Source organism: Malaclemys terrapin, chromosome 18 (assembly GCF_027887155.1).
Source record: "Malaclemys terrapin pileata isolate rMalTer1 chromosome 18, rMalTer1.hap1, whole genome shotgun sequence".
Lineage (NCBI taxonomy): Eukaryota > Metazoa > Chordata > Testudines > Emydidae > Malaclemys > Malaclemys terrapin.
Window position 1 is genome coordinate 9,050,116 of NC_071522.1, and position 17,398 is coordinate 9,067,513.

At 41.7% G+C, this 17,398-nt stretch overlaps 1 protein-coding gene across 14 annotated transcripts in view; it reads right to left on the reverse strand.

Annotated features, from left to right (window-relative positions):
* Nucleotides 1–10,982, reverse strand: part of MSI2 (musashi RNA binding protein 2) — a 401,448-nt gene extending 390,466 nt beyond the window's left edge. For 10 of the 14 annotated variants that reach the window (XM_054008327.1, XM_054008328.1, XM_054008330.1 and 7 more), the window contains exons 1-5: nt 10,737–10,888; nt 10,385–10,425; nt 9,930–10,011; nt 9,212–9,296; nt 5,148–5,189 (exon numbers count right to left, since the gene is read on the reverse strand). In XM_054008327.1, coding sequence (XP_053864302.1) covers nt 5,148–5,189; nt 9,212–9,296; nt 9,930–10,011; nt 10,385–10,425; nt 10,737–10,798 — 312 coding nt within the window. In that variant the 5' untranslated portion in view covers nt 10,799–10,888. The other 4 variants (XM_054008333.1, XM_054008325.1, XM_054008322.1 and 1 more) reach the window with 3 other exon arrangements.
* Between the last annotated feature and the right edge of the window lie 6,416 nt (nt 10,983–17,398).

Sequence of the window (17,398 nt, forward strand, 5' to 3'; positions counted from 1 at the left end):
CCCACTCCTCTGTCCCAGCCTGGAGTCCCCTTTCGCACCCTGAACTCTTCACAGGAACCACCACCAAATGCTTGGCTCTCATAATGCCCCTGGAAGGTGAATGCTTTGTAAGAACACAGACAATTCAGCTTGGACTTACACAGCCGTCCAAGGGACTTAGACACTTGATTTCCATTAAAATTAATGGGAAGTAGGCATCCAAACACCCTAGACAGCTTTGACAATCTAGCCTATATATTTATTCTGGCAAGACTTGCTCCCAGCTTACTGCTTTTAGTAACTAGTAAATATATTAGTGTGTAATATATTTACATGATCCAAATGAAAGGGAAGGGTACAAAATTCTGCTTTTCAATCAGAATGGAGGGGTGCGTGTGTTTGATTGCACACTTACATTCCACATGCCCAGACAGCGATCTGCCTGCTTACTTGGCTAGATGGAAGACTACCTACCCACACAGAACCCTGTATGCCCATTTGCACATGGAAATTCAAAGCAAGAAATCAGCTGACAATCTGTCCACTGACTAGCATCTGAGGTTGAAATAAGGCAGTGTCAGGTTACTTTTAACAAAGAAACATTTATACTCAACGCTCTCTTAAAAGCTTGAAATGAGACATGCTTCCCTGGCGCATCCAGACAAACACACAAAATCCTCTCCAGTCAAAATCTTTTCGCTGCTTTGCGACTGAACTGTCATCTGGGATGATGTGTCCAGGTCATCTGTGGATGGCATTATTTAATTTGAAATACAATCCTGAAAATGCAGTGACCTCCACTCTGGGTTGACAACAGGATATTCAGCACCAAGAGTGTAGGCCTCTACCATTTGAACTAAAGGAGTAACTCCACTAGCTGGCAGCAACAGTAGGCTTGTCCTTTGTGTAGACCACCTACTGCAGAAAAACTTAACACTTTTAGATCAGCAGATTACACTCAATAGTGTTTTGATATGTAATCTTCCCTCTGGCGAGTGGTCCAATCTACTCCACCTGCTAGGACTATTCACAACAAGCAGCACTGGACCCTGATATTAAGTATTTGTGCCCTAGGGCCTGATCCTGTGAACGCTTGGGCACATAACATAACTGCCATCAGTAGCCCCACTGACGTCAAGCTTCCACTGGAAACTTGTCTGCCTCTTTTTCATACAACGCTTTACACATTTTCCAAGAGAGACAAGGAAGGACTCCGACATTGGAAAATACAGAAGCAGCAAATTAAATTTGATAGTTATCTTATCCCCCGCCACTTAAAAAAAAAGTAAAGTAATATCTGCATATGTGTACACACACACACACTTTTCCTGTTTATTTGAATAGCACAGGGGACATCGATTTTATTCAGATAAACAGGCGTTTGGATAATCAAGAGGGCGTCGAACATGCTCTGCCTTTCCATCGGAAACAGCTGGACTTCGCTGCGGTCACTATACATGTGCAATACCAGCAAGGCAACAGACTCCCTAGCACCCCGGCTCCTCCTGCAGCTGCTCAGCTGGGTGCACGCCCCAGCCCTGGCTCTTGCAGGCTGCCCGGGGAGCACAGAGGCCCTTCTGAAAAGGGAATTGGGCATCCCAGTGCTGCAGTCCCCAGGGGGCCGCTGCAGCAGCCAAAGCCCAAAATATGATGCCGAACAGACCAAGAGATAAGGTGTGGGCAGGGGATGTGCATGCAGGCAACTGGGCACAGGTGTCCGAGAATTGCATGCTGACAGCTGGGCAGGGTGGCAAACTGGGGGGGTTGCACACAGGCATTTGTTTTGTGGGCCGGTCTGTCAGGGAACAAGGAAGAGATTTGGATAATGAGGAGGTTGGGATAATAGGGTTTTGATAAAACGGGAGCACATTGTGTGCATTAATATATTATATATAAAAACCCTCAACTGTTAGTGCCCTGATTGTTAACACCAGGAATGAAAGAATTTGGTCTTTTTTCTCCCGTGTACATATTGTTTTCTTTTTAAAAGATTTTCAGGTTAGTAATGCTAGAAATGCTCCACTATTGCAATGTTCCTTTCAGAAGCTGGAAGTTCATCAGAATTTTTACCTGGTAACAGCAGCAACTGCAAGATTGTATATGTATATTTCCTCCATCTCAGTATTAGCCATATTCTATAGCCTCAACAAGTTTTAAACTCCTGAAGCAAAATTTCTTAAAACAATGGTTGCAAGTTGCCCTAGCGTTCACAAGAAGAGTAGGATTACACATTATGGTGTAATCCATCAGAGGCAAATGCCTAGAGATCTGCTACGGTCATTCTACAAAAGAGGAGAAGCATTTTCAGCTGTTACAGCCTGCCACTTCTTGCTCAGTCACCAATCTGCATCATCACTGAGGTGTCAAATCCTGAAGTCATAGGTAAGGGAGCCAAAGGAAAGTGTGTTATCACAACCCTGTTTGAAAGACAACAATTGGCCATCTCTAAACATTCATTTGATTGGAGCATCACGAGGGGAGGGAAAAAAAACTTTTAAAAAAATAATTTGTAGACGCACAAATAATTTAAGTGCGGAAATAAGCTAAGTACGTGAACTGGCAAAGGGTTGCACATAATCCTAATGTTACCATTGGCCATCTCTGTGCTGACAGAACGTAAACAGTAAATTCACTCTTTAAACAGTCCAACATGCCACCTCTGAAGGTTGGCTCGGCAGGTCAAAAGGCCTACTGAGAGAGGAGTGAGGAAAGCACTGCTACATGCTACTTGTGACTGAGAGTGGGAAACATTTCAAGTACCTAGCTTCCACCAATATATTTCAACAATAATCACTTTAGAGTGCAAAAAGCTTCTGTTTCAAAAAAGAATTAATATGATACTAAACATAACAGGAAGATGAACTACTGAGAAAAAAACTCACAAAAAGATAGACATTTCATTAATGGCATTAATCTCTATGGACTCAAGCATCAACTAGTTAATTAGATTGAAGTACAGTTGCATTTTAACACTGAACATTTACTGCTCAACTGGGATAGGCGAATTGCTGAATTCTAAAGCCTTAATTCATTCAACAGCTAATTTTAAAAAACAGGTCAAAACAGGTTTTTATTTGTAAGACATACAAAAATATTATGACAGCACTAATATTAAATCTGTTCTTTATTACAACTAATTTACTATGTTTCCTTCTAATTTTAAGCCCTTTTTTAAGAAAAACTAAAAAACAATCTGCTAAACAAAAATTTGAATCCATTATTAAAGAGGTCTGAATAAAAATCAGGATTAGACGTAGGCAAAATATGCTTATCTTTCCATACATGGTGGCTTCATGCTAAGAGTGGAAGCCTACATATGTTCCATCATTTGCCCCATAACTTAGAGATGTTTACTATCAAGAAAAAAAGTTTTTTTTTTTTTAAATCTACTTTGCAAAGATGACCTGATTTTGCATTCAGATCTTTAATGTGGAAGAATATTTTTGGCAACAATCAAAAATTAACTCACTCAGATCCATAACGCTCATTTGTCATTGTTTTGAGAGGAAGTCTTATGGGAAAGTTTATCATCATTACAAGCTTTTGCAAACAATACGGAAAGTACAGACAGCTTTGGTAACAGAAAACAATTAGAAATTGAAAGATGTTTAAAAAAAATGGTTCAGGGGAAATATTATGAGGCAAGACTACCTTCAGAACTTAATTTCAAGACTAGTTAGGACTTCTGTAGCTTTAAGGAATGCACTGTGTGAAACAACACTACTCCAACAACATAATCCCAAAGCTATCAAACCCTACATAACACAAAACTCTTTGCTTAGTACAGAAATAAGCCAGCCCCCTCTTTTGTCACTAATTAGCATTAGCTACATCTTAAGAAAGTAAGAGCCCTCAAGGAAAGGTTTAAGTACATTTGTTTAGTTTTAATTTCTGCATGTATTTTTTTTTTAAATTGCTATTACTCCTCTTGCTATATGCCCAGAGTTGTTAAATTAGAGAGTTTTTTCTGGATGTGTGCTTTATACAGCATATAATGTTATAGCTTCATGCACTATTAAATTGCTCGCTCTCATGAGGAATTATGTACAATAAAAATATTAAGTTAAACTTGTTTAGGCAGTCTCTCCCCATCTAATTTCAACCACTATTCCCTTTTAGCTTGTATTGCTTCCTATTCTCCTCGCTCCCCACCCCCACTTCTTAATGACGGGGCAGTACCGTAACAGAATACAGAAGCAATCCAGGTTGATTTTAATGTAGATCAATGTTGTATACCCTTTGAATTAAGTTTTTGCAGTGAAGACAAAGCAAAAAAGAGGAAAGCTAACTGTAGAAACTCTCTTTCAGACTCAGACTTCTAAAGTCAAGTTAACTGATTGCATATTGGAACTTGAAAAACTGATCTACCGCTTTTGCTAAACACAGTTCTAAATAGTAAAAACTGTTTCAATTCCACAAACAGGTTCTCCAGCACCAATAGTACCAAGATATATTTATTTCAGAGATAGCATGCAAATGAAAGCTTCTCTGCACATGGCTAAAGTGTCTGTCCCAAGATGGAAACTGACCACATTATAACTAAGTATGCCCTATAAGGAGCAGGTCACTTATCCAATAAGACTAGTAGGATAAAAGACTTAAAGCTCTTTGTTCATCTTCTTGCAAAGGCATACCCAATGCTCATAAAAGTTCAGAGCTTCATACCAATCAAGAACTCGCTACCCATCACTTATTAGTGCCCAAACACGTCTCAAAAGTTATACAAAAGAAAATTCGCAAAGCATGAGGGCAGAGATTTATTCCCATCCATCAAAGACAAGGAGTTCAAAGTTCAGCCTGAAATGAGCAAGAAACCCTGCACTTAAACCAAACACTCTTCATAAATACTGTAGCAAGATATGGTACAAAATACTGTAACAATTGTAAGTAACACAGCAATGCTATCCCATTACGATGAGAAAAAGCTAAGACTCCTTCAGACTGGCACAAATGACTGGTACTCTGTAAGGAGATAGTTAAATTGGAGACATGTAATATCGCACAAAGCAGCTCTCCTGTAGTTTCACAGCCATATGCTGATACCCTTAAGACGCCATGCGCTCCAGCTTTAAAAGCTTTCATTGCCAATTCCCTGTTTGAAACCTGAACTGCCTGGCAACAATGACTCTCTGTGTGCCTAAAATCCTATTATTGATCCTCCTACTTACCTTAGGCTGTGCTCGTCGGGGAAATGCAACTTTAGGGTCAATCTGAGGGAAAAGAAAGGGGAAAATCAACATGCTAATTTTTTTAAACCATTGAATTATTAATCCCTCATTTCTCAGGCTTAAAATTCAGCACACTGGATCTTCTAGAGCCACTCAGGAGCTAACGGACTATGGTCAGATTTAGAGTAGGACTGAATTGATCTCATCCATAAATGAGCTATAGTGCATTCTATACTATAACTTACATGGTACACAAGATGCTCTGTACTACTTTTGGGGCCGGTGCCTCTCCAACAAGAGCTGGATGTTAAATATTACCAGCATATTCTGTAGATTTGTATAGAGATGGACTCCATTTTGGATCAATCTTAATCTGCAAGTTTGTTCAAAAAGAAAACAAAACTCCCCATCCCCTCTCAAAATAAAAAGATACAAAACACTAATTCAAATTATTTACTTTTAAATTATTAGAACTATTGTGTTAAAACAACTGCAAAGATTACTTTTTATAATTGAATTCCTAACGGATTTGCTTTACAGTTGCCATCAAAGGACACAGGTGGGCAATAAAAAAAAAAGAAAAAAAAAATCTGTGAAGGATCAACAAAAAAACAAAACAAAACAAAAAAAACCCACCCACCACGAGTGCTAACACTAGAAGAAACCACATTCTTAAAAGATTTATACAGACTTTCTATGAAGGAGCTAACTAAAGTAATCTTAAAGGGAAAGCTGACCGCCACAGAAATAAGAAAAACCCCTAATTTCATCCCTGGATACCTTATTTTTAGTTGCAGGGTTTACTGTCTATTATACTTCATAAGTTAAAAAAAAAAAACACGCATGTCCTCAGTTCTCTGGCAATTTTAAAGCAACTTAAAAATGAGACAGCTTTAAATGACAACTGTTTCCTGCTATTCAAGGTATTAAACAAAAAAAATACACACCACCAGATTCATAGCTTGTTGTAAACAAAATAATGCTTCAAACTGCTATCTTTAAAGAAAAGAAAAAAATTAATGAAAGGTCTATATGCTGTTGAATTTCCTCCTCTTCTTTCAGCAACATTTGCTCATAAGCACATCCTTAATAAAAAGTTTTGAAAAATGGATCATTTAAAGGGAAAAACCGTGTGTATAACTGCAGTAACATTTAACAGCTTCCAGAGTTACTTTTTTTTTTTTTATCTCAAACTTAGATCCTGGCTTTGTTAAAGGATATTTTGAAATAGAAACTATTTTAAGGGAATATTAATTTAAGATTATTTTGTGGACAAGGAATTGAGTTTTTTTAAACTCATGCTACGAGGAGATGTTGCTTATGGTGATGTCACTGACAGGCAACCCACCAGGTCACTATGTATCAGTAGTTTTATTCAACTAAAATATCAAAATTGTAAATGTTACAATCATTTAATACTTAATTGATAAATTAATTTGTCTATATTATATAGAAGTGTTCTTTTTCTTTTTTAACATATACCTGAGAAATGAGTGATTACATGCCACTTTATTGTTCAAAAAAATATAAAAAAAAAGTCAAATCCTTTATCTAGAAAGCTAACCTTTTTCACAAAGATTATTATCTACAAATATATTCAGCACTGACTAGGTACTTGTCTACCAGGGAAATACAACAGGTGTGGATTTTCCATTGAGATACCTGAAGGCAGAAACAACTATGCACATTTCTATATCAGCCTCCAAAGTTATATTGTTTGCTTTTAAAAACAAGTTACCAAAAAAGAGAAAGATAATTAAATAGACTCCAATCACACCACAATGGCATTATTGTAAAGTTTGGCATTGGCAAAAAGTTGCATCAGCCATCAAATTCTGAAGCATATTACTAAGTTTACGGAGGCCAGTTCTCAAAGCAAAGGGGTCTTTACACCACAATGAAAATATTAGGTTCAAATAACTTAATTTTTCTCATTGGAAAACTTTTGATTACATGTCATTAGCATGTTTAAGGGAACACACAATCAGCATGGCAAATCCGTACCTTTTGCACATCCCTGTCAACTATTGAAACAACCAGCAAAACAAAGCAAAACTTCTACCAAAAAAAAAATTAGTTAGTTAGATACAATTCTACTTACTGTATCTACAAGTCCTCTAGGAAATGACTATAATACTATTTCTGATATGAATGGCCATTACCTAAACAAAGCTTTTAACGTAACTGTAAACAAGAGCGCCGTTTCCATGCCAATACCCAACCGATCTGATCTGCCTCCTGTACTGAACGTTGAAACAGAGTCAAATGCTATGTTAAACTAAAGAACAGTTACTATCATATGTCTACAAATAAATGGCTGAGTGAGAACTTGGTTGGTTTTACTTTTTGATATATGCTGTTGTTTTCATGGGTGGGTTCTGTTTAAGTAGAATCAATCACTGCAGCATAATCAAATCTGATGTAAGTTTATTTTTGTCTATTTCTTTGCCCTTCCCCTGCCCATGAGCAAATTAAATACAATCCAGGGATTAAACTGTGATCTAGGGCTAAGTGAAGGAGATAAAAAAAATCATCAATAATTTTGGTGGAGCTTCTAGGTTGTTGGGGTTTTTTTAAACAAGTTCAAGAAATTTTGCCTGCTTCATCTTTTATCTAAACTTATTCTTTTTGTTAAAAAAGAATTATATTGAATACAGTTGTACAGCAGAAATCTGGTGAGAGTTTAATCTCAGAGTTCAGTTGAATCAGTTATCTTGCCATATCTGATTAAACCTAAAATCAAATTATTAAGGAATGTGAAAGCATGAGCTACGTGTTCAGACAAGCCCAGCAGAATTTGCTGGGCAAATTAAAACACTACATTCCACCTGCTTCTGTAGGGTTATTTTTTAAAATGTAAGTTTAAAAAAAATGAAAATATCATGCACTCATGTCAGGTTCAGTTCTTCTGTTCTTTACTTAGCTACATTCATCACAAAATAAGTCTTAACAGCATTAAAACATAATCCCGCCAACCATCAACGCTCATGTTGAAAGAAAACATTTAAGATCCAAAACATGTACCGTAAAGACAGTTACGAATAACAAAAACACTTGACACATTTAGCAGATGTTCTGCCAGACAGTTAAACCAATAAGGTTCTTCCCTTCCCAAAATTCTGTCCTTTTCAGACAGCACTGTACCAAAAGCAATAATGACCTTTACTAGTGTCCTTTTTTCTAAGTTTGCTGAGGCTTATAATTGAAACAAAGTAACAAGACCCAAACTCCACTTTTTGGCATGGCACTGATAGAAGAATTAAAACTAGGGCCTATCTGAATAAATACTTAATGTCCACTGCCAGATCCAATACTGAAAATGCAATATGTGGGGCAAATCATTTAATTTACATACTAAAAAAAGAAAAGCAAAAAAGTAACAAATTGGATGAATCTCTTGAGCATTTTCCTGCATGATCCACTGGGGACTTATTACAGTGAAAAGCTTTTCAAAAATAATCTATTATTTGTGCTTCGGTAGCACCTTTCCTCCAAGGAGCCCAAAATGTTTTACTACATAAACTTGTAAGTCTCACAACACCCTCCTCCCCGCTCCCTCAAAAAAAAAAAAAAAAAAAAAAAAACTACTTAGGTGAAGATTGGAAGAACTTCAGAAATGTGTGTCATTCAAGAGCAAATCATCAACTTCTACAATAAGGTGTAAAAAATAAAGAAAAAAGTTCCTACCAAGAGTGGCCTCTATTTTACTTATACACCCTTCCTCTACTCCCCCCCGCCCCCCCAAAAAAGTTAGTTTTTTACTCTATGATATTGTTAATTTCACTGTGAGGCTGGAAGATTATCATCTGGATTTGTAGTTATGGTAAAAAAAAAGTTTTTTAAAAAAGTGACAGCTTTTCAAAGTTAAAAGTGAAATCTCAAAAATGATCAGAATGAACATCTAGCTCAGGGACAGTTTTATGTTGAGTTTAAAAACAAACAAACAAACCCTGCAGCTCCAGCAAACCAAACAAAAAGGGCACTGTCCCTTTAAATAAGCCTGTCACAGTCATAACATTGCAGGAAATAAAGGACACATTAAAACAACAACACACATAACATACCGTCTTGGAATCTAATTCATGATGGGGCTGAGCTAATACTTTATCTACACTTGCCGGATCAGCAAACGTAACGAAACCGAAGCCTCTGAAATGAGACAAAGAACAAGGTGGGGGGGAAGGGAACATAAGAGCTAGACAAAAAAAAAAAAAAAAAAAACCTAATAAAAATAAAAATAAAGAACAGTTTCTTCCTTTCCCCATCTGCCCACTCCCCCTGAAAAACATCTCAACTTCAGGAGGGAGGAGATAATCTAGGTCTCTCCAATCCCACCTCCCCTTCACCTTTCAACCCCCTCTTCATGCTTTGTTTTATACTGGAGCACACCGGACTGGGGTGTTGTGATCACCGTCTTAGAGAGAGAGGGGAAACCAAAGATACTTTAAAAAACAAATACAACGGTCTGCAAAGTACACAGCAAAAATAGGTATATTTGTGTTCTATTTGGAGTACGCCACAATTAATGAAAAGATGAAAGGGTAATTAAAATGACAGTGCAAAAAAAGGGGGGGGGGAGAGAATCATATAAACAGGTCACAATCAATAGTCTTCAGCATTTTGTTTAGGGGATGGGAAAGTTTATGAAAAAAATCATTTTCAATTAAAAATGTATATACATATTCCTAGGTACTTTTGCACAGACAATACACACACACACACACACACAAACTTTAAAACTTTGATTGTAAAACAAATTAAATTAAAAAGAGGAGGATTTACCTGGAACGTTTTGTGGTAGGGTCCCTCATGACCATACATTCTCTAATTTCTCCAAATTTGCTAAAATAGTCTCTAAGGCTATCTGTAGAGAGAGAGAGAGAGAGAGAGAGAGAGAGAGAGAGAGAGAGGGGAGAAGAGAAATAAAAGCAAATGCAATTCTGATCACTCAAGGAGTTTTAATTTGTGGTGGGATGGATGGGGGGGTGTTTTTCATTTCTTTTTAAAGGCGCGCGCACACACACAATTTAAGGTCGAATAGAGGACTCGACAAAGGCTTTGCTATTTGGGGGGGAAAATACAGATCTACAACCTTGTTCAGGAGAAGTGTGTGTGTGTGTGTTGCGGAGGGGGGGACCCCAACGGGGAGAGGTAACTGCACTGGGATAACAAAGAGCAATAAAGCAGCCAGGGGTGAGGGTGGTGGGCCCCCCACACACACACACCCTGTCCCTTACCTGGTGAGGTTTGCCAGCTCAGGCCTCCAATAAACATTTTACTGGAAGAAGAAAACAGAACAGAGTTAAGCACAGATGTCAGATCGGCCATTTTGACGTGTAACTTACAAAAGCTGAAAGGAAGAGAGAGTGAGGGAGCGCGCCGGGGGGAAGAGAGGAGGTGGGGAAGAAGGGAGGAGAGGAGGGGTGAGGGAGGGGGGCAGTTCAGTGCAACCCACCCAAGGTGAGCAACTCAGGGACACGGGGGCACCGGCATGGCTCTGCCTTCGGGGCTCTCTCTTATTCTTCTCCTCCCCCCCCCCCCCGCCAAGGAAATCATATCAAGTGGGAATGGGGGGGGGGGTAAACTTACCCAGGGTCGTGTTGGGAGTCGTTTGGGCTTCCAGAGGTAGCTTGGCTCCCATCTGCCTCCATGTCTGCAAAAACCCACAGTGATCCTGAGCAGCGCAGAGCGAAAGCCCCTGAAGAAACCCCCACCACCCTCCCCCCCTCTTTTTTTCTTCTTCTCCTACCAGAGAATATTACTGGAGAGAGGAGCCGGGGAAGCAGCCAGATCCGTCACACGTGGGATCAGCTTAGCTCAGCTCCTTCCCTCCCCCCCATCTACCATCCTCTCCTCCCTCCATCTCCTGCTCCCTCCTCCTTCGCTTCCCTCCCTCCCTCCCCCGAACGCACGTGGGGCGGAGTTCTAGAACGTAATGTAACCCATTCGGAGGACGTCATCAGTCTCAGCACTGCCCCTCTCCCCCCCCTTCTCCCCCCCCCCAAACTGCTCACACACTGTTTGACCGTGACCTGGATCCTTCAGCTGCCTCTTCGCAGGGCTGGAGAGAAGGCTCCTAACCTCGCTCGGCTGTAGCATGGTCCATCTATGCCAGGGAGCCCAGCTGCCTGCAAAAGGGGGGGGGGGGGGAAATACAGGAGGAGCAGCTGCTCATCGTCTTGGAGTCTACAATAAATGAGAACAACCTTGTAGTTAAAGCAACCTGTCTTGGAGCCCTTGCTAATCAGAGTGACACCCCCCCCCCCCAAAAAAAAAAAAAACTGATGCAAGGGTGTCCAGTTTGAGACATTTTAAAAGAAGGGAATAGTCCACACACACACACACACACACACACAAATGAGAAATAAGATTTATAAAGAGCTTATTGTAACAAGATCTTCCAAAGCAAGTGTCCTATCTTTGTATCAGTTCATGCAGCACCTAGCACATGGGTCCAGATTCTGACGGCTAATGAAATAGAAACAACACGTCATCATCGCTTTAAATTACTCCCCAAAGGCCTGTTGCTGGAGTCTGTTCTCAGTCAAAATCTCCATCTGCTACAGTGCCAGTTTTGCTTGCGGCTGCAAGATCAGACACTCCCCCACCCCCCAAATGAGGGCAGAGACGTGGATGAGGGCTTTCTGCTCTTCCCAGCATCACCCTTTCTATTCTCTCCTTTAACAAATAATTTTACTGGCCTGAAGGAAATAATTGGGTGAGGAGGGGGACACTTCACTTAAAAAGAAAAAAAAAGTTTGTGACCTATTAAAATAAATCAGATTTCATTGTCAAGTGAGAAGATGTGAATCAGAACACGTAGTGCCGAACATGTCTATGCAACCCACAGCCCCAGTCTGTTCACGGTACCAATGTTAAGCACACGTGTGTTTGCAGAATCAGGGCTTCCTGTTTATATATATACACACACACACACACACACACACACACACACACACAGAGCTAGTTTCTAACTTCTTTACACCAGGATTCTGCATGGAATTCACAAATCCAAAAGAAGCATCGTCCAGTGATTACATCACAAGGCTGGAAGTCTGGATTCTTTTCCCTAGTCTGCCACTGTCTCACTGTGTGACCTTGGACAAGCTATTTGACCTCTCTGTGCTGCAGCTTCCTACCCTGAAGATGGGGATAACAACAACTACCTCAAAAGGTATCTCGTGCAGCCTAATTCAGATCTTTACTCAGGCAAACCCACCTGTTTGTGTGTTTGTAAAGCACTTTGACAGACTCAGGTGGAAAATGTTCTAGAAATGCCAACTATTATCATAATTATATAAGGTTAAAGCAATCAGTTCCACCTAAAGTGAGAAGAGTGTAGTATGAATGCAGGCTATGTGCCCAATGGGATCGCATTTTGCGTGCGTCGCTATGGCCTGTGTTGTCAGAAATGTCCATTGATTCTGAGTGCCTCAATCTGTTTTAAAATGGGCACAGCATAACTAAGGATCCCAAAATCAGAAGACACATTTGAAAATATCGCCTCTGAGTAGTCAAATTTTTAGATGTTTTGTTAGCAATTATTTAGTAAATATTTTTAAAAATATGCATAATGTTTCCACCAAGTTTCACCTAGAGGTATTTGAGATGCTTTCTCACTGAAGAAACAGAAGCCCTGATCCTGCAAAGACATATGAATATGCTTAACTTTACACATTGTGGATAGTCTTACTGACTCACTAAGAGTGTGTATATTTAAGCCTTTGCAGTATCAGGACCCAAAACTCACACTGATAGTGTTTAATACAGCAATCTTCGTATTGTGATACTGACTCATTTAAAAACAAAAAAAAACCTTCCAATACAACACCCTTTATATGGTACAATATGTCCTGAATTTTGTATATTGTAAATTCCTTTCTTAAAATATATTTGTACCACTGGTTTTCTGCTCCCCTGCTGATATTTATAAGGGTCTTTACAGCAAGGGAAAATGGGGGGTAGGGGAGCTGACAGGAACAACTTCAAGTTGCCATTGTGTGAGATAGGAATTGAAATGAACTATCAGCAAAACAAAGAAACTGACAAACACGGAGTTGTCAAATGCACAAAGTAAAGTGGGGGAGGGGAAAAGAGGGGGCAATAGAGGAAAATATCCTTTTTTCTCTAAGCCTCTTTCAGATTTTAGATATTCTTCATAATAATCACAGGGAAATTACCAGACAGAAACATGATTCTCAAGAGGACATTGCCCCTTTAATCTTTTTGACCATGATGCGAAATTTTAAAAGGGACAGTCTGTCTGTCAAGCTAAAAATCCTGGGACAAATTCTGCACTCAGACATGAAGTAACTCCAATGAAGCCAGTCATAACTAAGAAAAGAATTTGGACTCATGCATTTAAAAAGTATCTTACCTGTGTTACCAATAACATCATAGAGAATCAAAAGTCAAATGATTTGTAAAATATCGTGTACATCTGTGCTGCTTTTTTTACTCAGCTTGGGTGACTTGAGTAGACGGGTCAGTTTCACTCTCTGGATAGTAATTTTTTCTGTCTGGTTCTCCTGCACTGCCACAGCACTTTTGAATTTAGGTTTCCAGCTACAACATATCTAATGGTTAAGCATGCCCTTATTCCCTTTGAAGGGAACAGGAGCAAGGAGCGTTTTTCAGCTTCAAAGTGCTTTACAAACTCTAAAAGCTAGAATGTCTGTTAAGTGGGGAAAAACCATGTAGGGGACAGAAAAGGATCCTGGTATTTCTACTGTATTGTCTCATCAAGTTGCGGGTTTTGTCCCACATGGAACTGGCAGAGTACCGGGTAGGTGCACTAAGGCCAGGGTGTTGAGGAGTTATGACTCTGCTCTGTCTCCTTACCAGAGGCTGCCTTACACTCCCCTAAGGGCTAGTGGTTTTGTTGTGGGCCAGGGGACACACTGTAGGCTGAGTGGTGGCACTTGTCTCTCTGCAACTGAATGATCACTTTATTTTAGAGACCAAATCTCCCATGTCCACTGGTCCACTCACTAGCCTTACCCATTCTCAAAACACCATCCCCTGATGTTAGTGACCTCGACAATCACTGTTCAATGAGGAAACCTGGTTTATGCTGGATAGAAAATTGAGCCAGAAGTTAGAAAATCTGAGTTCTCCTCCCAACTCTGCTGCATAGCCCCAGGCAAAATCACATCGCCTCTCCGTGCCTCAGCTACCCACAATAGTCAAATGCAGATGTTGATATGTACCCTCCTTTGTAAAGCACTAAAGAGCCACAATGCAAAGTGCTAGCTAAGAGCCATCCTCCCTTTTCTAAGCAAGCCAAAACCAATCTCCAATGCCACCCGGCAGCTGCCTGGCTCCCTGTCAGGGCATGGTACAGTGACACCACTTGTTGCTCTGGTACCTGAATGCCATAGATGAGGGACAAATACATCCATACTCATTGTACTGCTCAGTGGCATTTGAAACCACTCTTCCAAGAAAAGGGGGCAGTGAATGGAAATGCCTTGAAATGGTTGGATAGCCCCTCTTCGACTGAACCTGAAGGGTTCTTCCCAGCAACCGTCCTTCCATCTCCAGACGCTTCTCGGCTAGAGTCCCAGAACGCTCATGTTGTTCATTGTCTCTGTGGGGCCATTGGTGGAGCTGGTAAGGCAATCCCTGCTGAAGTGACAGCCATACCCAAGCCACAACCAAACTGCTCATGGTGACAAGTCCAAATTCTTAACCAGTTCATATGGTAGGTATCAAATAAAGGAAGATATTTTCAAAGACTAGGTATGAAATTCCCAGTGAAAGTCAATGGGATCTGGGCACCTGAGTCTGCCCTTAAACTGCCTGTCTCATTATCGGAAGTGTAATCCACGTCAGTTACAAAGGAATAGTCTCCCAGTTTTCCTTTGTGCATACAATTTTACATAATCTCTTCATGATGTTGCTGCATCCTCAGATGAAGCCACAGACATTTGTATTTCCAATATCACCAAACATTATTACAACCATCACGTTAATTTCCTGTCTGTTTGCAGGAAGCTTATTTTTTTCCCGTTACAGGGTTCAACACAGGGGTAATGGGCTGAAATTCTAAGGCCTGTGTGATACAAGAAGTCAGAATAGATGATCAGATCTGGCCTTAAAAATCTTTGAATCCATGATTTTTTTCTCTCTTCCCTCCTGCTCTTGTGTACTTGTTACAGGGTTAATACAGATAAATGGCTGGGTCTACACACATTTTTAGAGCTGGTAGAACACCTGTAAGGGGTATGATTTTTACACTCTCATAATTATATCAGTACAACCGTGTTCACACTAAGAGTTGAATCAGTATAAAAGTGCCTTATTTTAGTATATAGCTTATTCTCCTTCCCACATGGGAATAGCTAGGACATTGACATAATCACCCTTAGAGCAGTATAACTGTGTCCACACTTGGGAGTTGCACTGCTTTAACTATTCCATTATGGTTAAAGTGATACAACTTGTGCGTGTAGCCCAGGCCTAAGACGATAAAATGTCTAGATAAGGAAATCACCGACACAGACACAGGGTTCTATTCTGCACTACATAGTCAAGCAAAACTCCCGCTGATGTTAAAGAATCGCAATACAATGCCAGCTAGGTAAACTGCAGGACTGGGACCATAGTGCCACCGAGACAAATTCTGCCCATATTTACACCATATTAAAGCTAGAATAGGGTTACCATTCGTCCGGATTCCCCCGGACATGTCCGGCTTTTTTGAGTTAAAAATAGCGTCCGGGGGGAATTTGTCAATGTCCGGACTTCCCCCCATGCAGAGCGTGTGCGGCTTACAGGGCAGCCGGCTGGATCATGCCACTCGCAGGGGCTCCGGCAGCCAGAGCCCTTCCTCCACTTCCCCCTCCTCTCCCCTGAAACTTGAGACCAGTCCCCTCCTCTCCCTCCCCCCCCCCCGCATTCGCAGATCACCGGCCGGCCATTCACCTCGGCGTCCGGCAGTCTGGAGCTCCGACCCTGCTCCCCTCCCCAGCGCACCGCTCTGCAGCACAGTAAGGGGGCCAGGGGGCCAGAGAAGCGGCAGGGAGGTTCTGGGGGGGTAGTCAAGAGACAGGGAGCAGGGGGGAGGGTTGGATGGGTCAGGAGTTTGGGGGGAGGGGCTGTCTGGGGTGTAAGGTTTTGGGCAGTCAGGGTACAAGTGGGGGGGGGTCTCAGGAGCGGGCAGTTAGGGGACAAGGCACAGGGAGGCTTAGGTAGGGGGTGGGGTTCTGGAGGGCAGTTAGGAGCAGGGGTCCTAAGAGGGGGCAGTCAGGGGACAAGGAGCGGAGGGGGGGCTCGGGAGTTCGGGGGGGGCTTGATAAGGTTTTGGGCAGTCAGGGTACAGATAGGAGGTAGGGTCCTGGGGGGCAGTTAGGGAGAGGGGTCTTAGGAAGGGGCAGTTAGGGGATAAGGAACAGGGAGGCTTAGGTAGGGGGTGGGGGGCAGTTAGGAGCAGGGGTCCCAGGAGGGGGCAGTCAGGGGACAGGGAGCAGAGGGGTTTAGATGGGTCAGGAGTTTTTTGGGGGGGCTGTCAGGGGGTGGGGGTGTGGATAAGGGTTGGGGCAGTCAGGGGACAGGTAGGGGGTAGGGTCCTAGGGGGCCAGTTAGGATGTGGGGAAGGTCTCAGGAGGGGGCAGTCAGTGGACAAGAGGCAGGGAGGCTTAGGGAGGGGGTGGAGTCCTGGGGGGCAGTTAGGGGCAGGGGTCCCAGGAGGGGAAAGTCAGGGGACAAGGAGTGGGGGGAGGGTTGGGGGTTCTGAGGGGGCAGGAAGTGGGAGGGAGTCGAAGGGGCAGGGGCGGGGCTAGGACAGGGCTCCTCCCGTCCTCTTTTTTGATTGTTGAAATATGGTAACCCTAAGCTAGAATAACTCTACAAAAGTGAATGGTGTTACTCCAGATTTACACCTGTGTAAATGGGAGCAGAACCGCATTCTGTGTGTACAAAATGAGTAGCTTACATACCCAGAGGGTGGAAGACAGGGAGACCGCAGCAGGGAAAGCAACTAGAGGGAGGGTGTTAGATAAATCATCCTTCGCCTCTATTTTAGGTTATACCCATCCCACTCCCAACATTCCTGGGACCAAATTCAGCACTGCAGTGATATGGTGCGTATTAACTACAAATGCAAACTCAAAGGGTTCAATTTGGTTCCCACGGAATACCAGTCCAGTACCACTTACACCCATTTTTCACACCACATTGGTGCAGGCGACTCCTCTGTGCCTCTTATACCCATTTCCTGACCAGCTTACACCCTGGATGTGTAAGTTACA